The following is a 23,408-nucleotide window of genomic DNA, read 5'->3' as shown; positions in this document are numbered from 1 at the left end:
TCACTGCTTCTATTGTAAAGCAGACCAGAGCATACAGAGCACATCCACTGTTGCTGGGCCAAAATTCATTTGGCACTAAAATGGACAGAGGGCTAATGAGGGATATTAACTGATAATTAGACAAAAAGAATTCACCGTCCTGTCCTTTCATGGTCCTTTGCTGTAATCCATATAAAAGTGTTCAAAAACCTCAGAAAAAAACAGCAGAGCTTTTGTCATAGTTGAGTGATAAATCTTAATCTGTCATTTATTTGTTGGCAAACAAGTTTCACTGTTACAACAAATATTAGTTCTTATGAGGTCATTCAATTTGGAAACTGTTACAAAAAAAGGAATAAATAAGAAGGCTTTATAAGAAAAAAAAAAAACATACCTGTGCCACTAAAGTTGCGTCCATCCTCCATCCTAATTTCACTCAAAACAAATAAATAAATATTTTTCTCCCCGAGGAAGAAAAGAGAAGCACTCCAGTTCTTTTCCTCACTCCAAAAGCTCTTTCTTCAATAAGTAAAACAACCATCACTCTTTTTTGTACAAGCGCCAAGTGCTCATCAATGCTCACTTTGTTTTGGAGCAGAAGCTTTTTGTGAATGCCAATAAAGATGCAAAATAAACGCTGGATGTAACCGAGGGACACTTCCTGTCAAACTTGGATTTGCTGGACCGATCCCAATCTCCAAAACCTCAGATGCACAGAGTAAAAGGCAGGTTTCTGATAGCCTGTGAGTGTTGAGAGCTGTTTAACAGTCAAGTAATCAAATTCACAATGGCTCTGGTTAGGACTTTGACATGCCAAATTATGCATTATGCATAATATTGAGGGATATGATTGCCCAGCCCACCAATGAAAAAAATAAAAGTTTTACTGAAGTGGTATTTTAAAAAGATTGAAAAACCAAAACAAAGTCATTAAAGTAAATATAGACATGAAATGGAAATGGAAATAAAGTGGTTAAAAAGTTATCACACCATGATTGTTCTAACTTTTGATAGCTTGTTAAATTATACAAACAACAGCAGGGTTTCCATCCACCAGTTATTATGCACATTTTTGATTTGCATGTGAATCTGACTGTAAATTCTACAAATCAAAAACACCAACATTTTACATTTGGAGGAGCACGGATAAAAAAATGGTGGATTATTAAAGTTTGAGTGTTGCCAGAGGTGTAAAGTAACCAATGAAATTTATACAGTAGTAATCGAGTAGTTTGTTTTTGTACTTGCACTTTTTTTCAGTACATTTTGAAAACAGCAAACTTACTTTTACTTGAGTTCATTTCAGCCAGAGTAACTGTACTTTTACATGAGGTAAATAGTCCTGAACTTATTCCACCTCTGCTTTTTTGCAGTGGAAACAAATTTGTGAAAAAACAATGATATAAGCGTCAAAGCCTCCTGGAAGGCTCCAGGGCTAAAACTCCTCCAAGAGCTCATTATTTTAGCAAAAGTTCTTCAAAACTCTCTATTTCAGGAATTAAATCCTCCTTTGTTTTGTTTTTCTCTTTTTTCCTAGTTACTACTTTCTACAGTCATTAGTGGATGCTACACTGTGGCAGCCATTAGTTTGTTTTCCAGCACTAGAAACCAGCTAAGTTGGGCCCAGCATTCTGCAAGTAAAGACCGGCAGTCATGCAACACAATGCTACTGTTGAGAGCAGGATGAAGTAGGGGAGGACAGGGTTGGTTGTCACACGGGTTAGTTGTCACACTCGTTATATCTTGCCACCAAAGGGCACTGTCTCCCAAAATTTGGTAAGGAAATTTCCAGAATTCAATCACCTACATAGTCTTCTCTGGAGTAGGACAGCTGAACTTCAGGTGAGGGGGCTTTTAATATTTTTAATGTCAAATTGAAAATATTCAGCTCCTCATTATTTTTCTTCTAGGTTTTTACACAATGGGTTTATAACGAAACAATCATTACCCTTACAAAGTGTGATAGGAAAGCTATTGTTTATATTGTTGTTAGCTAGATAACTTGTTCTTAGGTGTTAGCCTTGATGCTAGCAAGAAATTACGGTTGGGGTTGGTCATCACATTCTCTTTAGGGTTGATCGTCACAGCTGTTCAGGGGAGGTATGGGAGAAGTGATGGATGTGCAACCAGTGTGCACACAAGCTCTGCTTAGTTGGAGTGGGAAGACACTACATTTGCCAGCACTGTAACTTAGATAGTAAATGCGTGTAGTTGAGTAGGCTTTCATTGTTAGGCTTATTTGTTTTGTTCTTTATGTTACTAGATGCCTATAAGCCGGCCTAAAGATGTCCCTGTTCATATCTCTTGCACCTTTTGTGTTAAAATGCATTATGTGTTTGTCAAGTTGTCAATGCAATTAAAGTTTCATATTTAGCTCTGCCTTCTTTTTAAGATTTTTTTCCATCAAAACAACATTGTGAAAAACAACCCCATAGTGAATGACAACCCTGCGTTGGGGTTGGTTGTCACAATTTGTCCGAGTGTCTTTGATCGTTAACTACCTCTTTGTTTTAATAAGTTGGGAAATGAGAAGGGTACACATTTCCACATGACACCTTAAGCTTCAATTTAATATTGGAATGATTACTGACTGATATTATCATAATGAGCAATTCACATTAAAGTACAAAAGTGTAACAACTAACCCCATTCTCCCCTACATTTGGTTAACCCTCCGAGACCTATGCTTATTTCTTAACCACTGTGTCTCACCTGGACTTTTTGGTCTTAAAAAGCTTGTTCTACCCTGTGGTGAACAGTCAACCTCTAAACATCCTTGTTTTTTCAGGACAACTTGAGATTTAAGAAGAGCATGCTGCAGTAATGTCACATGAATTTAAAAAAACAGTTATGGAACTATTTAAAAAAGAAAAAACGAAATGAAAATTAAAACTTAATGCTTTTGATGTAATACAAACAGTAAACAATACTGACTAAGATTTTTTTGCACAAGCTTTTTCTCCCATCTCTTGGGAACCAAAAACTTGAAAAATAATCATTCCGTGACAAAAAGACTTCAGAATATTCACATTTTAAAAAATGTTCTTGCACTTCTGGGAATTTGAGTCATTATTCAAAGCTGTCTGCAGTGACACAGAGGGACACATCACAGCCTTTCTGTGTCTCTTTCTCTCTGAGTCATTCAGGCTCTCTTTTCAAGTTGCTAAGTGTTTGCACAGGCACTGTTGTGCAGAGCATTTTGCGACAATGTAACAACCTGTCATTGGTTATCCCAGCCCTGTCGCAATGCATTGTGGGAAACTAACAGACAATATGGTAACACCATTAGCTGCTAGCAGGAGGGACAATTGAAAAACAGATTATAAAATAGATAAGAAGACATTCAGTATCAGAGTTACTTGTATGGATTTAACCTTTAAGGACTCCAGAAAGTCATCCAAGTCCCAGGCTTGCTAGAAAACGTTCTCTAAGAGCTACAGAGGTGTGGATAGTGGCATTAGAACAGCACAAAGGAGGGCTTTCAGAGGAAAAACAAGTAAGTGGCTGTTATTCATGGTTCCAAAGTTATTTAACTTTAAATAACACATGTCTCCTCTTGCTGTATATGATGACATCGGTCTCAGAGGGTTAAAGAGCATTGTGGCAGCAAGCCAGAGTCATTAACTGGAGTGACAGTGGCTACTAGTAGCAGGTGGCAGTGGTAAAATTCATGCAGACTATTTGGGCCTGAATAATAACATCTTTAACTGACCAGTAATTTTAATGTTGACAAACAAGGAATCTGAATTTCTCTGTTTATCCAGCTAACTGTGTGCATCCCTAATGCACTCATTAACATGGAAAGACAGGAAAAAAATAAAGTGTAAAGGGGCATTAAGCCGATGACTTAGGGCTTCTATGAAATGCAAAGATATGCTAAAAATTATAATTTGGCCACATTATTTTAACTTAAATACTAATACACAACAAGCCTGATGCCTTAAAGTCCATGATGGTCCAGTGCTGAGGTAGGAGATTGGGATTGGGCAATTCTGTCTCCTCACTGATGTGTCGATCGAATTCACTACATTGTAAAAAAAGAAAAAAAAAAAAAAAAAGAGGGGAGAAGAAATACTAATAAAAAAAAAATCACATGAAACAAAGCTGAATTCGACACACAAAGATGCCTGCCTGTTAAGTGTTCTTTTGTGATATTTTTTGTGTTATTTTTTTCTGTCCAGGTGCTCACTTCTTGAAAAGTGATAAAAAAAATACAAAATAAAAAGACTGGTACCAGAAACCCAGAGAGGCCAGCAGCACAACAGAACAAAATTGCTCCTAAGCACTACATTTACAGAGACGAAGGGTTTGCTCGGAACAAAAAAAAGCATACTATAATGTGCAATGCTAGTTATCTGTACAATTACATAGAAATATCTCATAGTTCTCTTATTAGTTTTTTCTCCCTCTTTTAACAGCTGTTATTACAGTAAAATGAAAGAAAAACAGAACAGCTATGCTTGAAAGCATACGATCAATAATTCCTTCATGGTAATTGTTCAAAATGTTTTTTTTTTGTCTTTTCTTTTTTTTTTTTCATTGAAGGGACACTTCAGCAAACAAATGTGCTGCAACTCACCAAAGAGGAAGAAAATCTTTCAAAAAGTCAATATAGATACAGAAGTATAATAAAATAGTCCTTTTTTAAATCTCCCATTTACTCTGGTGCAGTCTGTAGTTTAGACTTTTATAGTTTCAGGGCTGTGCAGTTCGTTTTTTGACTGCCAGGCTGTATCTCAAGAAATCCTGTGTGGGTAATTGTCTCTTTTCACACTGAGACAATACATGTCAAACCACAGAGAGTTTGTGAAGAGAAAAGGGGACACAACATCAACAGGTTCCTGCATTGTCTGTTCAAATATCGTCACAATTTTGCCCCCTTACGTTGTGATTATTATCCTGTTTGTGGAGTACAGTTATTTGCTTCGCCTCAGTTTTTTATGACACAGAATAAAAAGAAAGGCTACCACTGCCAACAACTGATGGAAAAAGGGACACGGAGGAGAGAGAGGACTACAGTAACAACAGGGACACCGGAGGAGTGTGGGAGGTTCAGGCCTATAGGCTGGTGACCAGGTGTGATGGCTCCTGGTGGGCCTCTTCAGGGGATAGATCCTCTTTATTAGGGGGCACGATGAAGCCGTCACTGCTGCCCCGCCCTAGCTGGTAGTAGGAGTGCAGCTGATGAAGGTGGTTACCCGAGCCCAAATTGGGCATGCTCTTGTAGTAAACGTCGTCCGAGCTGGCCTCGGGGCTCTTGGCGTCCCCTCCATCCTTGGAGCTGTCTGCAGATTCGGACACGTCAGGCAGGCCGGACAGCATGGGCATGCTGGTGTAGAGCGAGTCTCTCTGGTGGTTATGGATCGGAGATGAGCTTTCCTCTTCGGTGTGCTCGTTGGTGAGTAAAGGGAAGAAACTCTCGCTGTTCTCCTGCGGGATCCTCCGCCTCGAAGAAGAGGAGGTTGTCGCTGATGAGAAGGGGTGGTGGGGCAGCGGAAGGGGCGGCGGCACCGACTGGTGGAGGTGATTGTGAAGGTTGTCGACCGCCTGCAGAGACGGGGGTGGTCTTTGAGGCAACAGTGGGGCATTCGACTCCTCGCGGATTAACTCCAAGCCGAGGCCTTCGTCGTGGTGCGGCCCGAAGGTGGAGTGGTCGTCCAGGCCCAGCGCCACATTCATACCCAACCCCATCCCCAAGCCCATCCCGTAGCCGCTGTCCTTGCCGCCGTTGCTGACATTGTTGACCAGCTTGTTCATCAGGTTGCGGTTGTGCTCGGCCGAGCGCTCATGGGAATTGTTCAGGTAGGACGGGATGTAGTTAGAGGTAAGCTCTTTCAGGATCTTCTTCTCCAGGGTGGTCTCCTTGTGGTTGTAGCCCCGGTCGATAATCTGGACGCAGTCACTCATGTACTCGGCGCTGGCGATGCTGTAGCTGTTGCCATGGTTACCATTCAGTGGTAGAGTATCCATGACACTTGTATCCCGGGCATTGTTCAGGATTCCCTCTGGAATGACACACATGGATGGGGTGGGGGGATAGAGTGGGCGAATGAGAAGGGTGAAATCTGATGGGATGTAATTATCACAGCTAAATGTCAGCCATTTTTTTACAAACACAAATTACACCCATCAAACACTGCAGCCCTTTTTCCCTGAAATATGGCCTGACCCTAAAGCACTCAGAACATAATGTCACCACTATTTCAATCAAGAGCACTCAGCGGACATGTAATCCTACAGAATTTGGATTAGATAACACAGAAAGCACAAAATTCAGAATAAAAGCCTATCTAGTACTATCTACGCACTTACCTTGTTACTAAAGAGAATTTTCTACAACTCTACTGTTTCATTACATTTTTCTACAGCAGCGATGAAAACACTCACACATGTGCGACACAAAACTGCGAAGGCACAGCACAGAAACACAGAGCAAGGCGTGCAATTCAAGCAAAGGCATTCATGCAACACGAGCACGAACAACAGCAACAGCTGTAAAAATGAACCCCTGCCATATTGTCCCATTTGAGCGTTGCAATGTAGTACTTTCAGAGTGGAAAATTAATGTCTGCTTTGAGATCATAACAAGCAGAACTTCTACACATGAGTTAAATAAAACACCAGCGTTCAGATTTTGTGTTCGCTCTGTTTACATATTACATTAGCCCAGGCTATCAATATCAAAGCAAATGATCTACCACAGACGAGGCCGTCCACACAGCCTGACCTCTTTTAAATTTTTACACGGCATATTTTGTTCAACCTTCAAGGAGCGTAAGCGATTGATCTGAGTGGGTGGTATAAAACATAAGCGCATGCACAAAGGCACTGGTGTTCAATAATCACTGGAAAAACTACAGATCGAATGAAGTCTACATGCCTTCTAAAACACAGAGGTGAGTCTAAATGTTGATTGTAATTGGATTAGCTTCGTTAAAGAGTGATAACAAATGAGCCAGTGGCTCAGTCTTTTCAAGAATCAAGTCTACACTAAGCAGTAGATGTGATTTAAACTGATTTTTACAGCTCTTTTTGAAATACTGAGACGCCTGTGTCATAAAAGAACGCTATTACTTCCAAAGGGAATGAGGTTTTCTCTTTCATTACCCCTTTGTCAGCATTGAAGTGAAAAGAAAAGTAAAGCCAAAGTCAATTACATTTGATAAGCAATGTTTAGTTTGACTCCCATACTTGTCTCTCTGTAGGGCTCTTTAAGGGACAGCATGAGGGGAAGGAAAGAAGAAAACACAATAAGCATCACAGTGACAGGTTGAAAGAGAAATGTGCACATACAGTATGCTGATGACACATCAGGAAAATGTTTCTGGAATGCAGATTCCCTTTAAAGTCACCATGCAAAGTTTGCAAGAACCACATCACATCTCTTAACAAATACAGAAAAAAAAGGTTTTGATATATCTTATGGTAGGATCCTTGGAGTAAAACATGGCAGTGGTACTTGTGCGTCAAAAGTGCCAGTAAATCTCTGATGCATGAGCATTTTCATCCTTTCAGATATTTCTTTTACATCTACGGCAATGGAAGTGAATTATAGCCCTCTGTCATGAGCCCCAATGCAGTGCTTGTATTGCATACATAAATTATCCCTTGATCAAAGCTTGCTCCGAGTTTTTTATCTCAGTTTTAACACAAGTTTCTCGGTTTTACAGACTGGCAAAGTTACAGCGAAACCTCATATTGACTGCAGAGAGTTGAGATAAAATAATAACGGCTCTGCAGAGAGAAAAATAACATTAAAATATTCAGACTGATCCCAGAATAAAGTGAGAGTCTTGTAGGCTGATCAGAGAGGGATTCATAGACAAAGCTGGAATATTTTTAGTGTATCTATACTTTGGATGAAAAACACAGCTGAATAATGTGTGAATCATATTTACATTAAAGCTCCTGTGAGGAGTATTCCAATAGTAATGGACCAAGCTCAAACTAACACGGATGCCTCTTTATGACCCGCATAAGCCAATGACACCATTAAAAAAAAGAATGCCTTTGCTGTATTTTTTATTTCAAATTTCTGAAATCACTGTGGGGGTGTCAGAGGAATTGATTGACTTCACACTGCAGGATAAGCTTGTGTTCACTATTATTACCCTGAATGAACCATTTGACAGTAAAAATTAAACAGGATGATGTTTTTTGTAAAAGAAAATTAAAACTATATTTAGAAAATCATCACAGAAGCTTTAAACTTAGCCCTTATTTGATAAAAAAAGTACTAAAAGTAATAACAATTAGCAGTTAAAATAAAAGGGGAACTCAGCTTTAGTAAATTCCACCATATGATGCAGAAAAAAAAGTTAATTCTACACTAAAAATTGCAAAACAAAGAATTAAACTATGTATTTTATGTATTTTTTCTTTTCCGTAGAAATCATAGATACCGTCGGCATCATGTCACAGTTGTGCCAATATGTTACGCGTTACTGAAGGAAACCTTTAGAAGACACACCAGGGTACTCAGGCCATATACAACTACCTGATGTGTGGGATGTAAACTACAAACATGGTTACACTGGAGAAGGATATTATAATGCAAACTCTGAGATCAGAAATAACATATTTACTTTAATCATCAATTGTATCATCAGAATAGCTCAGACTGAAGACTGATTGTCAGATCACACTGTTTGCACTTTGTTTCTCCAACATTTTCTTTCATGCTTGGACTTAACGCTCTTCGTGTATCAGCTTAATCAGTCAGCATGTTACCTTGTGGCTTTCTGCTTACAGCGTTTGTACATGTGGTTGTTATCCTGTCAAAATATCCTCATCAGATATGAGTTAAATGAAAACTAAACCAATTCAAACAGCCACAGACACAATCAGCTAAAAGTTAACACATTGCATGATCACTTTCTGAGCTTTAATACTGTTTTCATTTTTTTCAGGTTGACTCACACAAATTGAGCATAGCGTTTCTTCAGGCAGACCAGGGTTTCATGTGCTGCTGTCCCATCGAGATCAGCTGATCCCATACAAGCCCTCATCAGCTGTCTGTCAACTGATTCTTCTGCTCTTACATGCCTTCCCTTTGCTGCTCCCTCTGCAAGCTGCCTTTGCATCCCGCCTCCACCCCAGCTCTTCCATTATGCTACATCTGACTTGATCATCTGTGGACAATCTGTTGTCACTGATGCCTGTTCCACTCTGGGGGTTTTGCTCCTTCTTTCCCTGCCTCTGACTTTCCTTGTAGGCACGACTGGCTGGAATGTATGATGCTCCTGCTTGATGCTTTCCATGAAGGCTTGTGGAAGGGCAGAGGGATCCCAGAATAGCCATACCGCCAAATATAAATAACTGCAATAATGCATTTTAACAGCTGTTAATAAAATTTAAATATAAAAAAACTAAAAACTATTGAAAACTACTGAATTGAATTTATCTGGCCCAGCTAGTTAGACATGGATGTTTGTGACTGTCTGTGGTGAATTGTGGACTTGATTTATCAGTTTCTCTGTAAAAATTTTCATTGTTGCCATCTCTGCTCCTGTGTTGTCACAACTCCTTCCATCTTTACAGCACCTCTACATCTACCAAACTGCACCTTACATCTACATCAAATGGACGTTTTGGTGAAGTGGAAGCCATGATGCATTCCTGTATATAATTAATACCAAGTATATATTCTTTCCCCCAGCCTGTAATGCTAGGGGCATGTGAATTTTAAGCTACAATACTAATGCTAACACGCTGTGATGTCATACATTGAGTCATTCCTGTGAACTGATAAAGAATAGGACTGGATTGTTGTATATATGTCATAAAAGACTTGATTGTACTCCTTAAACACTCTTTGGATAAGGTGAACTTGTAAAAGTTAAATGTCATGAAATGCTGACTTTAGACATGCACAATGGACCCCATGGACCAAAGCTCATCCAAAAGCTTGATGGCTTGCAGCCAAAGTGTTCTCCTACTTGGCTTTGTGCTTCAGTTGGGTAAAACGTAAGACTATATGTAAAAAAAAATTTATTTGTCATGCAGAAAGCCACACAGTTAACACTGGAGTTAATACGTAAGGGGATGTGACGTTTTTAGGATGTTCCTCTTGATGCCGACTGCATCTATTTGGATTTTAAAAAGTTAGATCAGTTTATTATTATTTGCAGAAAATCCTTCACAACCCTACAGCAGCATCAAAAGAAAGGGAGAATAGCTTAAGCTTAAAACAGAGGGACAACAGACATGGCGCACAAGCTTCACTGACAACATTAGAGCACATTTACAGTAAATGACTGGGGATGTATCCAGCTCTAAGAGCAGACAGTTTTGGCTGCCAAAAAGCTGTATTTTAATCTTAATCATACATGCCCTTTACAGAAGCAAAGACACACTTCCAATGATAAAACCCCACAGAAAACAAGCTAGTTTGTTTAATGGTAAAACACACCATCTAGAGCAGTGCTTTTTTAGTTTTTCAATCAAAGCCCTGAAGAAACCTTCAAGAGGAAACATAGTTGTCCCAGCTCAGTCAGAGTCCAGTACTTTTAACACCCCCAATCATAAAGTTTGTTTCTATTTAACAAATATGTTCAGCCTCACAGTTTCTCCAGGACTAGACATGAAAAAAACACTGCCCTAGCCACAACGTTAAAGAATGAAAAGAAGCTAGCACACCTTGTGTGTTGTACATGCCCAGAGGGTTGTTATAGACTGCCGATTCCCCAAGCAATGTATTATAGGGATTGTTAGTGCCATGAGGACGTAGGAGTGCATTAGGAATAAGATGGTTAGCCATAGCCCCTGGAGCAGCCAGAAAGAGACAGAGTGAGACAGAAAAAAAAGGAGACGAACAACAGTGTAGAGGCAGAAAGAGGTAGGAGGGTAAAGATAGTGAGAAGGAGAGATAAAACATACATATCAGTTTGGCAGATGCAGCTCAGCAATGACAGCCGTTTACATCCAAATGATCATAAATGTGCGGGGTTTTGAGGCAGAGCTGAACTGACATGGCTAATGGAACCGATGGAGAAGTGTGTTAATTGTATTGTTAATGCCAGCCATTAGCGATAAGCTCGATTTTGAGCTCCACATTCAGACAGCAAACTTGTGTTAACAGACAAAAATTACAAAGAAGCATTGACAAAGCCAACAAAACAATAACATTTCTAGACTCAAACAGGACAAAACACAATAATAATAGGAGGGTTTGGTATTTAAAGACTAAAATGTGGCATATATTGTTTTGTTCTGCAAATGCTAGCATGCCTTGCTAGCTAGCTCACTACAGTAGAAACTGACAATGGCAAGATCAAGAAGAAAATTATGACTAAATCATACACAAAAAAGCAGTTTTCTTTGACTAGCTATTCTTTCAGCATACGCTTAACATTAAATACAAAAATATTGATACATATGAAGATAGGAATACCAATATTTTTGAAAAACCCAACTCATATTTTTCTTTATTTTATGACTTTTAACCCCTTAAAGCCTGTTGTATCAAATTTGATACATACTTTTATGATACCTCTATCTAATCAATATGATCAATACATTATTAACAAAAAAAAAACCTGAATACAATCTGATAAATGATAAAAATGCCCTCAAGTGGATTATCAGTTACCAAAAACACCTACTGTATCAAATTAGATACAAAAAATATATATTTCAAATTTTATGGAAATTTGGATTTGTTTGGATTTCAGTAGAAAGTGAAATAAACATTCCAGTTCCAAAAAATGAGAATTTTATAGCTATAATTTGTGTATTCAGGCTTTAAAGGGTTAAAGCTAAAGAGTTAAATTGCCAAGCTAACTGCTAACAGTGTGCTCTAACAGCACATGAGCATCAGATATCACAATGTTTGCTTGCTGTTTTCACTGTTTGTCCAGTACTTAACCATCTGCTTTGCTGAATTCCACTTTCCTCTTGTTAACAACATGACATTTGGTACTTTAATTTAAAGGTTTAGGGACAGAAGCATGGTGCTTTGTATTGAAGAGCCTTTGACTAGGGTGAACTAAACAGCTTTGCATCTGTGGTAGCATCAGTGTGTGAAGGTGTGAAAAAGATGCTGAAAATGACCATTTAGTGTTAAATTAATTTTTTTTATCATTCCCTGAAAAAGCGTGGTTTCGGAGATACAAGGTTTTGGTCTGACGCCAGCACTATGCTAGTTATTTCTTGATTAAATAGTCAAAGTTTCTTTGACTCTTATGATTTATAAAGCTAAAAACAGTGATAACCAAGCTATCACATGCAAGCACACACTCGTGATTCTTTATAAAATTTGATTTCTGTCTTTATCTCATTAAACTCCTATACAAAAACTAACCTGCAACGTGTGCCAATGGTGATATATATTTTCTAAAGCTTTTTCTTACCTAAAAGAGCCAAAATACAGTTAAATATATGATGTTGTATGCAGGCTAAAAAGTCAAATTATACTTTTTGGAAGGAAAGTAACAGTTCTTATCAAAATTTTCATCTCAAAATGCAAAAATAAAATGTAACTATTTTGAAGGCTGACATTTATGCACTTTTTAAATATAAAGCAGAGAGTAAACTATGTAGTTATAAGAGCTTTTGTTGAATTAAAATATGCAGTGTTATTTTGTACTACTGCTAGAGTTAGCTTCAAGTATAAGGCAGCTAAAGCTTTTAAAAAAGGCCAGAGACAAGTGTTATTTACAAGCAAAGTCCTGCATTTGTTGACTTCTCTCTGCTATCAAGTGCTGTTTAAAATCAATTCAGAACTTTGACATGTATGTCAAGCCACCGTGATGATTTTATCACTGTGTATGTGCAGCATGAGAATTCAAAGCCGGACAGGCATAGTAACAGTAACAGAGAGGGGAGTTTGAGGCCAAGCAAATGGCCGTTATTATTATTGCTCATGGCATTGTCAATCTCATGAGCTGAAGTGGTCTAATATCTCCTTTCCTCCAAAGAGCACAGTTCAAACATGGACGATGCTGAAATAACCTCTGAATGAGGCCACATGTCCTCTGTTTAGTGGAGATGGTCATTACTTTGGCCCTGCTTCGCCTCCTCGGCACAAACAGAACAGAGGCTCGTTTACTATTTATGCCGTGCTTGTCCTCAGTTACTCGCTGCTCGGATCTCGCCGGAATGACTCATCAATTTCTAGTCAACATTCAGAAACAGCAAGGCAGCCTTCACAGCCTGAGCTGAGTGATTAGCTTCAGAGATGAAGGCTGCAATTTTGAACGTGAATGGTTAAGATCCCCTGATGTTTGTTTTTCCAGGCTGTTGATAAAAAATAATTTATTTTCAAGTGCTTGAATACATTATGCAGGATATCAAGTATGCTGGAAATATTTTTGACTTCCTGTTTGCAAGATTTTTTTGCCCCCCTACCAACATGATTTGATGCTATTACTTTTGAAAAATCTCTACTCCTGTGGGTGGCACTTACATGAACTATACCAGGGCAGGTAAACACCTGTTATCTCAGCTAGCAATTAGCCATGTAGTCAAAGATTCTCCCAAATGAAATGCTGAAAGAGCCTGATTTATCCTGATCTTGTGGTATAATCAAATTTTTTCTGTCTGTTTTAGTATTAATTAGGTGTATTATAATTTAGCCTGTAAATCAGAATGCTGTTTTGATTTTAAAAACAGTAATTTGTTGATGCTTCTTCTGCTTGCCCTAATTACAGTGTATTCCATAAACACCAGCCCTCTTGTGAGCTCTCCCCCAATGACAGAACCCCCTCTTATTGTGTCTGTGTTTGTTAAATTGGACCGTTTCCCAAAGCCGCGCTGATTGCAATAATCCTGAATGCTGGGATAAATTAGACATGCAACACTGTTGAGTTGATTGCATGGCTGTGCTTTCGCTGCAGGAGTGTCAGCTGCAAGCTCTTACTCAGGAGTGTGTTTGTGTATAATGTGGAGGTGATGAGTGAAAAAGGACAAATCAGCGAAAAATAATCGCTCCTCCATGTGTAATTCTTTAATAACAACACAGAAGCAGCCCTGGGTAAGTGCAATTCTATGTGCATCTGTTCCTTATGATACTTGTGACGGCTGAACGCGCCTCCTGATGCACTCTTGAACTCCTACAAGAGCTGTCTCCATCAGAACCAGCCTGGTAAGAAGCCAAGAGGAATAAAATTGCATGAATAATTTCTATTTCTGCCTTTGTCTTTTATGGAAGATCCATGTAGGCTTTTCTTCACCTCTCCACCTACCGCCCTGAATGCGCTTGGTTAAAGCCTGCGCCTGTTGGTGGTGCAAAGCTGAGTGCCTAATTATTGAGATCTTGACACTCTCTCTCCGTGTCCAACATTAATCCATCATTGTAACTATGCATTAGCGTCTACACGAGCAGGCGCTCAGAGCAAGTTAGGGAGAGCGGTGAGAAACTCAAGCCCTCCATCAAGAGATGCGATGAGTGGGGAAAAGTGTCAGGGAGAGATGCCAGCCAGGACTTTCTGTTTTTTTTCTACTTGATGTCAGATGTAGTCTGGTATCTATTTTCTGTGAAACCTGAGAGACTCTGAAGTTAACTCTATTCACTGCACCGCTGTCAAATGCATTATGGGGAAATACTTTTTATTAATGTGTTCCTGTGAGGGAATTCTGCTGAACTGATTTTTTTTGAAATGTTATTCAGCACTTTTCCTTGGAGGAAGCCCACTTTCACTTTTAGGTTTTTGCATCAAGATGTTGTAAAGCCTGAAAAGAGGCAAAAAAGGAAGAAAGATAGCTTTATCATTCTTCTTTTGAGAGTCTTTTAAGGCTTATGGCCTTTATTGTGAGAGGAGGACAGTGGATATTGTCATGAGGGTCAAAGTTGAACCCAGAATTTTACTTTTCATCCTTAGCCCCAGGCTCTCCTCTTGAATCTGTCTTTGAACTCAGTCCCTGGACTCAGTCTAAAAATCTATACTTTCCTAAATTCTTACCACAAAAGAAACCCTGATGCAGTTAATGAGACAATAGGGAAAGGATTTAGAAAAGCAATCTAGATAGAAAAATGGAAGTCAATAACTGAAGGACTACATTGTCTTCCATTTGTCTAAAAAAGAGAATAAAACAATTTAATTAAGCTCAGCAGCTGTGATCAGCCAGCTGATTCCAATGATCTCCTTCCAGCACCCACAGCCAATCACAGCTCTTTCTCTCAACACAGCGGTGTATTTGAATATGACATATTTTTCACTAATCCCTGTTTGCATTAAGGCTGATGAATCATGCTGCTGCTGTTTGCAAAGCTTAACCTCCTCCACCCCAGCCACCTCCTTTATAGCATAAAGTTTGTTGCACCCTCATATTGAGATTCATGCTATGTTTTGATTGCTTTTGAACTAATTCTATTGTATTCAGTACACATTGTCATTGATGTATCTATCCATATGGGGGTTTCTAGCTATGCATTCCCTGGAAAATCAAGGCATGCTAACCCAGGGAGCAGCTGTGAGCGAAGCCTTGTCTGCAAAGTAAAACTGTTTATCCATTTTGGAATAAAATGGTAAAATGTATGGCGAGAGTGTTCCTGACTGAAAGATAATCCATAGTTTGCAATGGTTTAGGCAAGGCTGGCAAAATGTACATGCATTTTGTCAAATTCCAGTCTTACTTTTCAATGATGTGCTTTTAACAGTGGAGTCTTCCTCTGTTGTTTTCCTTTAAGTCCACTTTGGCTCAAACAGTGATGAATGGTTCATTCTGAGACCTTTGAGTTCACTTCTAATCTCTTTGGAAGTTGTTCTTGGCTCCTTTGTTACTATTTGTATTATTCATCTCTTCAATTTGTCAGAGATTTTTCTTCTTGCGGCCATCTCCAGGGAGGTTGGCTACAGTCCTGTGGACCTTAAACTTTTGAATAATACGTGCAACTGTAGCCACAGGAAAATCAAGCTGCTTGGAGATGGTCTCATAGCCTTTACCTTTAACATGCTTTTCTTTCTAATATCCGGGGACAACAGTCTCCTTGGCTTTCTATGGTCCATGTTCAGTGTGGCACACACCATTTTACCAAACAGCACAGTGACTATTTTTTACCCTGACTTACTGAAAAGAAGTTCAAAGACACCTGTGATGCTAACTACAGGACACACCTTAGTTTAACATTTCCTTTCGGTGAAACAATTTTCCATCTTTTCTAGGGGTATCATCATTTCTGTCTAGGTCAGTTTCATTAATTTGTTTTTTTAAATGATCCTGTTGAACCGCAATCCAAAAGTAATGTCTAACTTAATTAGTTAATTTTCAGTATTATGTTTTTATTTTAACTTTTGTCAGTTTCAAGTTTTTTTTCCTTCATCAGAAGGGTGCTTATAAGTTTGTCCATGTGTAAAAACAAGTAAAGGCTCCATTAGTCTTACAGTAATGGAAGAATTAAAAACAAGCTTTTTCATAAATAATCCTAAGAAATACTTGATTCATCAAAAATGGCACCTAAACAGTGTTTTCTTTCAGGTTTGATTCGATCAAATCTGTTTTGTACATTCATTTTAATAACTTGAAAAGAAACTAATTTCCATCTTGGCCAAGCATCCAAGGCCATGCCTGCTCACAACCTTAAAAAAAGTGTCACAATTACACCAAGATGTTTTTTATATCATGAAAGAATTTTGCTTTTTTGTTGATAACTATTAAATCAATGGGAATGGCTCTGTCACTAGCACTGTATCTGACTTTCCTTGACTTGAGGTGAAGGGTTTTATTTGTGTCATTTTAAATGGAGGAGTACATTTTTCATTTCATTAGTCAGGAAATCAAAGGTTTAAGCCCATCATTTCTGGAGTCATTCAAGTAAATATCTGCAGCAGGACCAAATACCTCTGTTGAGCGATGCAGAGCTGTTGATGTCACCAGTCATGAAAGAAGACTCGGACTGTTTTCTGACCGTGTCATTCCACATTCGGCGGATGCGGCTCTGCGGAAAAAAAACAACAACACAATATGTCAGAGCGCATCAGAATATTCACTGCCAACCATGTCAGCAATACGGATAAAAAGTTTGAGGATGGAGATGGAGTGAATAAAAATCAACCAGATATAAATGCTATTATTAGTACATTTTTAAGTCTTCTTTCCTGCTAACCTACTTTTTCAAAAACAATACAGACTGAGGCCAGGAAATTAGACCATCAACTTTTTAATCCAGAATCTAAACCATGAAACAAGTAAGCTGTGTGGATAAGTAACCCCCAATTAAAGATGAGCAATAGTACATGGATAGGTGAAGTCAATAATAAAGTCATCAGACATGCTCTTCCAATCAGTGTCTCCACTCGCAAAGGGCTCAATTCAAGAGGGTTCATCTTGGTTAATTATGATCGAGTCCCATGGGCTGTTGCACAAGCTAAGGGTCTGGATATCCAACCACAGAGCTGAATATTTTGTATCCTGTGCCAGAGGAGCTTGGCAGGGGATTTCTGATTAATATGTAACCATTTCAGTAGCAGGTAGAGGCAAAAATACAAGGAAATGTGTCATAGTACTGCAGGATCATTTGTTTACATTCACAGTTTAAGACAAAAACATCTGGAATTCCTGATTTTGGTCAATATTCATGCTGTAAATATCAACACAGGGTTGCGAATTTGATGCTACAATAAATTAATTCATTTTTGGTCTCATTTGTCTATGCTTAGTATCCAATAATGAAGTAATTGAAAATAAAACAATTGAATTTCACACTGAAGTAAGTATTCAGACTCTTCACTCAGTATTTAGTTGAAGCACCTTTGGCAGCAATTACAGCCTTGAGTCTATCTGAATATGATGCAACAAGCTCTGCACACCTGGATGGGGGGATTTTCTGCCGTTCTTCTTTGCAAATCTTCTCAAGCTTAGTCAGTCTGGATGGAGACTATCAGTGGACAGCGATTCCTTTACAGAGATGTTTAATAGGGTTCAAGTCAGGGTTCGGGCCGGGCCACTCTAGGACATTTGGCTTTCCCTCAACCCTGACCAGTCTCCCAGTCCCTGCTGCTGAAAAACACCCCCACAGCATGGTGCTGCCACCACCATGCTTCACTGTTGGGATGGTATTGGGCATATGAGCACTGCCTGTTTCCCTAGACAAAATTTAGAATTGGGGCCAAACAGTTCAATCTTGGTTTCTCCAGACAACAGAATCTTGTTTCTCACAATCTGAAAGTCCTTTAGGTGCAAACTCCAAACGGGCTTTTATGTGATTTGCACTAAGGACAAGCTTCCGTTGATAAAACCTAAGTCAGTGGAGGGTTGCAGTAATGGTTGTCCTTCTGAAAAGTTGTCCCATCTCCATACAGGACCTCTGGAGCTCATTCAGAGTGACCATTGGGTTCTTGGTCTCCTCTCTTACTAAGGCCCCTCTCTCCCTGATTGCTCAGTTTGGCCAGGCAACCAGCTCTTGGGGGAGTCCCAGTTGTGCAAAACTTTGCTCTTGGGAACCTTCAGTGTAGCAGTGCAGTTTTTATAGCTGTTTTCACTTTGTCATTATGGGGTATTGATAGTCGAATAATGAAAAAAATGAGAGATGGATAGATAGATTCATACATACGTAGCACCATGATCTGTGTTAAAAATGAATGCCATTCCTCTCAAGAAAAGTTTCTCCATTAACGTCTTGCACACCTCACACACTTCGCTTCATTAAATTATGCCTGTCATCACCATTAACCTAAATTTGGATCACAAGATGGTGCCTGAACTAATTTCTTCTTGAAATATCCATTAAGAATGACATTGTGCATGTCTTTCTACCCACCGAAGCAAGACTGCCTTATCCTTTTAAAAAAGGCCTGTGCACTGAATCCACGCTCCAGCATGAGACTGTATTTGGATTTTGGCACTTGGCTGTCAACGCTTTGTGACACATAGCTCAAACATTGTAACATACCCTGACACAGCAGATCTCATTTGCATACTGAACGTCATGTCGTCCCGAGCCCTGGAGACACAGATGGGTTGAAAATGACAGTGCTGTTTTCTCGTGTTTTCTGGACGGTGAACCGCCCATCACCAGCAGGTTGAAACGTACTCTACTGATTACATATTCACTCCAAGTTACCGATAAACAACCACATCATTCGGAGTGTTTCCATTCCTGTCCTAATCATATGGAGCGCCTGAGAGTGAGGTTAGAGCAGTCTTGTCGAAGAACTGTGTACAATTAAATGCTTTGATCTGTATGCAGAAAACGACGTGCATCGTGGGTTGCCATTGCATGCTTTGACTCCAAGGACTATTTATAATTGAACACTGGAAGCAAATCACTCTCCTCGGAATGAATGGATGTGATGTTCAATTAAAGTGTATCATGGCAATTCATCCTATACTTCATGTCGATGTGGGAGGAATGCATTAACAATTTACTTTACAAGGAGACTTACCACGTAGGAACAGCATTCGCATATTTTAGCGGGGACAATTAAATCTGCATTTGTGAGCAATTCCTCTCAAAGCTGGCGCCAATACTTGAGTCAGTGTTTAGTCTGTTTTCTCTGGTGAAAACAGACTGACTGGATGTTTAGCTCTACGGGCTTTACATTTTCCTGCCATGCACTCTGCTTTGTTTGAATCGGTCATGGTCATCCTCTAAGCCACCTTCTCCATGTCTTCCCTAACAAGGCATCATCTCCGCTAGCATCATCTACTATCGTTTCCTTTTATTCTTGCTGAATAAAAACACAGTCATAACCCAAGGCCAAACAAGTAATAATATGTTCTAGTTTGCTTAAGAAGTTACTGTCAATCACACTGGATAAAGAATGGAAAAAAAGGAGCATGTAAAGCATCCTGCCACCTGTGACCCTGTAGAATAACGTCCTGGTGCACGGGAGGCGTTGCCTTTTCCTGAGCCGATGGAGCTGTCCACACTTTTGCCGCTGCAGCAGTGAGTACGCAGGCATTTCCCGTACTCTTTACGCACCTGTTTGAAACAAAATCAGAGCCATAGCATATAAAGGTTATTTAAAGGGTAACACTTGTCAGCAAGGGATTTTATCTACTTGCTTTAAATGGTAAAAATGCTTGTGGAAAACTCAGTAATTATAAATTAAAGCCTGAGCAAAAAAAAGGACAGCATTCAGATGTTTGAATAAACAGCACATTTAACAGCTCAGACAAATTCTTAAAACTGTGTGGAAACAGCAACCATGCATGTTGCCATCAACAATGTGCCAATCGACTGTTTCTGTCATCTGCTGGTTTCAAACCCTCATTTGATTGAGACTGAGAAGTTAACACATTAAAATAATTCATTTTAATTGGCCACTTTGACTTGTAAAATATTTTACAAGTCAAAAACATTTTGGGGTATTTTATCAAGGGTTTTTACATTTACACAGAAACTTCTATTTATGTCTTCTAAATACTAGAAAATTTAGGGGGGATTTATTTGAAATCTTTGTGAAGTTGGTTGGGAAAATTTGAAGAATTTTGCCTGAAAATTCAGGAATTTTATTCAAAAATTTCGGGGATATGTTTTCTTTAGAGATTGGGAGTTATTTTTTAAGTTATGTGTGTGTGTGTGTGTGTGTGTGTGTGTGTGTGTGTGTGTGGGGTGTCATGGGAATGTGAGTAATTTATTTCTAAACTTTGGGAATTTCGGTTGGAAATTAGGTAGGTGATTTTCCTTGCAATTTCTCCTAAATTTTCATGGAATATTTAGGGAAGTTGTTCTGGTTTTGGGGGAATATGTTTTGAAATTTTTCTAAAAGTATCTGTAATTTTTTTGTGTGTGAATTTGATCAGGAATTTTGGTGACTTCAGCTTGAAATTTTCAGGAATTTTCATGGAATTTGGTGTTAATATCATGTTTATCTCTAGGCTTTCTTGGAAAAGTTTTCAGAAATGTCTGGGCAATATTTACATTTTGGGGTATTTTTTAATGGATTTTGAAATTATGTGATGTCAAAATTTTGCAAAAATTTAGGAGGGATTGATTGGAAATCTTTGTGAATTTGGACAGAAAATTTGACACATTTCACTTGAAAATGTAAGGAATTTTCATAGATTTTTTTTTGTGATTTTTTAATGTTAATCTTATTATTATTATTTTTTTTTTTTTAGAAAAGTTTACTGACATGTTTGGGGAATATTTGGGGTCATTTTAGGGTATTTTAAAAAGATTCTCAGAATTTGTCTTAGAAGAAGTCTTTTTTATGTTTTGAGAATGTTTTACAATTTTAAAGGGAATTTTCCAAGACCTCCAAAACTCACATTGGAGAATTTATTTTTAACACGTTCTTGTGGTCTATCAGAAAAATTACAACACCATACGTCTCATAATGACTTAGACCATTTCTCATTGACTGAACAGCCCCCTACCAGTTGGCTGACACACACTCCAAATGCATAAAAAAATGAATAAAAAATATATAAACTACTTACTTTTTTTGCGTTTTGAACTGTCAGATAGATCTGTGTTCCTCATACGCATACCTTATTTTGGTGAAAACTACTTCCTGTTCAAAGACAAGTCTTTGCTTTTGAAATTATCAGGTTCCTTACTAATCCCAGATAAGTGGGAGAAACTAAAAATGCATTCCAAACAAAAGCTCAGGTCTCAGGATGTTAAGGTCTGCTGCATCCAATCAGTGAGTGTTATCTAACAAGGGGGCATGACTGTTAGTAAAAAGACTGCTTGTGTTTATTTTTACTCATCAGTTCTTGGATCTTTCTCTCTCTCCTCTGAGCAGCTTTAAGAGCTTTGGGACGGTCTTTAAGATGGGGGGTCAGAAATTTCTTCCAGTTTAACTGAGGACACACCATTTTAGAGACTAGGGAGGCACCTTGAGAGAAGCAGAGGCAGAGAGACGCTGTTCCCCTCTCAATAAAGCTCTTTGTTTTATTTTGTACACACCACCGCATGTTCACTCAAGCAGCCATTCTTACACAACTGATCCACTGACTTGAACACCTTACATTGCTCCTTAATTCGAACACTTGTGCCTTAACGTAAATATATTCATCTTACGTGCAGTGATTCATTGTTTTCTTGACTCTCACATGACTATGACTCTAAATTACACAGTTAAAAGGATATTATGTTTGGATTTACAGTTGTTTCAGATAAAATGTGCTGCTGTAATGCAATACAACATCATTGGTATGTGTTAGAAACATACCTTCTTCTGCAGCACACAGTGGAAAATGAAGATGAACATCCCCTGCAGGGAGTTGAAGATGGTGAACAGGTAGGCCATGACCACTGTGCTCTCATTGACATACATGAGGCCGAAGGCCCAGGTCAGACCTAGCAGGCATAGCAAGGCGATGGCCCCAATCACCCATGATCTGGAACATACACAAAAAAAAAAACATCTTAGAAACCTGTTCACAAAATTATTCTGCACAGAAACGCTTCAAAACATCTTCTGACCTGAGGAGGAAAAGATAGTGAAGTGTGCCCAAGGAATATTTTTGGGAAAAAACTGGGAAATGAAATACGTCGAACTTTGAGTGTGTCAGAATATCCAAAAGAAATGAATTCAATGCATTACTTCATCCACTAGTGAAATAGGTTTCCTAGAAGGGGGGAAAAGTCACAAAACAAATGAGAAAGGAGGAGAAATTGATGAGAAATGACTGGTTTTAATCTTCATTTTCTGATTCCTTGCTTGCCTTGGTTAACTTTTTCCTTTCCTCATTTGAACTCTTGCAGGCAATGCTGCTGAATATTTGAAAAGTGATAAATTATCATAACACTACAGGTTCATATGTACCAAAATTGAGATCTGCATAAATGGAAGGGGAAACAAATATGGTGTTTTCATTATCAGACTGTGTATATGTTGGATTTCATCGCCTGCAAATTGGAGAAAGTGTTGTGCAAATTCTTCTAAAGCTGAAAGGTTAAACGCAGATAAATTCCCCTGAGCGTGCCGGATGTATTAAAAATGAAGGGCTCCGTCTTCTTCGTGGATAAGAGGCACTTTTTCTTCACGTGCAACCTTTTGATATTTCGGTGACTCCCTTTCACACTGCTGAAGGTAAGGTGGAGTCAAGATTAATATCTGCTTCTCGCTAGCATCTGTCATCCAAAACAGCCTGCATATGAACGGCCCCGTCTTTGAGTTGATTAAATGCGTTGAGGGCCATCTTCTGACGGCATTTATTTTTCCTTGTGGGGCCTCTGATATGACTGGCCTTCATTGTCAAAGCTCAATAAGTGATCAGGTAACCTTTCAGTATTTTTAAAATGTCATACTCCAATATAAGAAAGGATGTTAATACTCCTGTCCACTCAATCTATATTAAATCATTAGCAAATATACAGCAAGCCAGGCTGCTAAATGTTATGGAGAAAGAGTCAGGATTGGCAAGTATAGTAGCAATTTCACACTTAATTTTGGTCCAATGATGAAAAAGACATCCTTTATGCAGACGACAGCGTTACTTGTACCTGAAAAATCCTCATTAAATGTGTTAATGCAAAGGATACTTTCCTTTGCTGGTTGTAAAGATAATTTTGCTGCTTTTTTAAACTAAGCTGT

At 38.8% G+C, this 23,408-nt stretch overlaps 1 protein-coding gene across 2 annotated transcripts in view; it reads right to left on the bottom strand.

Annotated features, from left to right (window-relative positions):
* The window catches only part of LOC121504417 (adhesion G protein-coupled receptor L3-like), a 361,289-nt gene continuing 337,881 nt past the window's right edge, over positions 1-23,408 (bottom strand). For both annotated transcript variants that reach the window (XM_041779142.1, XM_041779143.1), the window contains 6 exons: positions 22,041-22,209; positions 19,715-19,840; positions 16,759-16,855; positions 10,618-10,743; positions 7,171-7,188; positions 1-5,984 (listed from right to left, as the gene is read on the bottom strand). In XM_041779142.1, the coding sequence (XP_041635076.1) occupies positions 5,038-5,984; positions 7,171-7,188; positions 10,618-10,743; positions 16,759-16,855; positions 19,715-19,840; positions 22,041-22,209 (1,483 nt within the window). In that variant the 3' untranslated portion in view covers positions 1-5,037. The remainder of the gene's footprint in view (positions 5,985-7,170; positions 7,189-10,617; positions 10,744-16,758; positions 16,856-19,714; positions 19,841-22,040; positions 22,210-23,408) is intronic.

This window comes from Cheilinus undulatus, linkage group 22, assembly GCF_018320785.1.
Source record: "Cheilinus undulatus linkage group 22, ASM1832078v1, whole genome shotgun sequence".
NCBI classification, from domain to species: domain Eukaryota; kingdom Metazoa; phylum Chordata; class Actinopteri; order Labriformes; family Labridae; genus Cheilinus; species Cheilinus undulatus.
The sequence above is the reverse complement of the archived record's forward strand: the minus strand, read 5'-3'. Positions and strand labels throughout refer to the sequence as shown.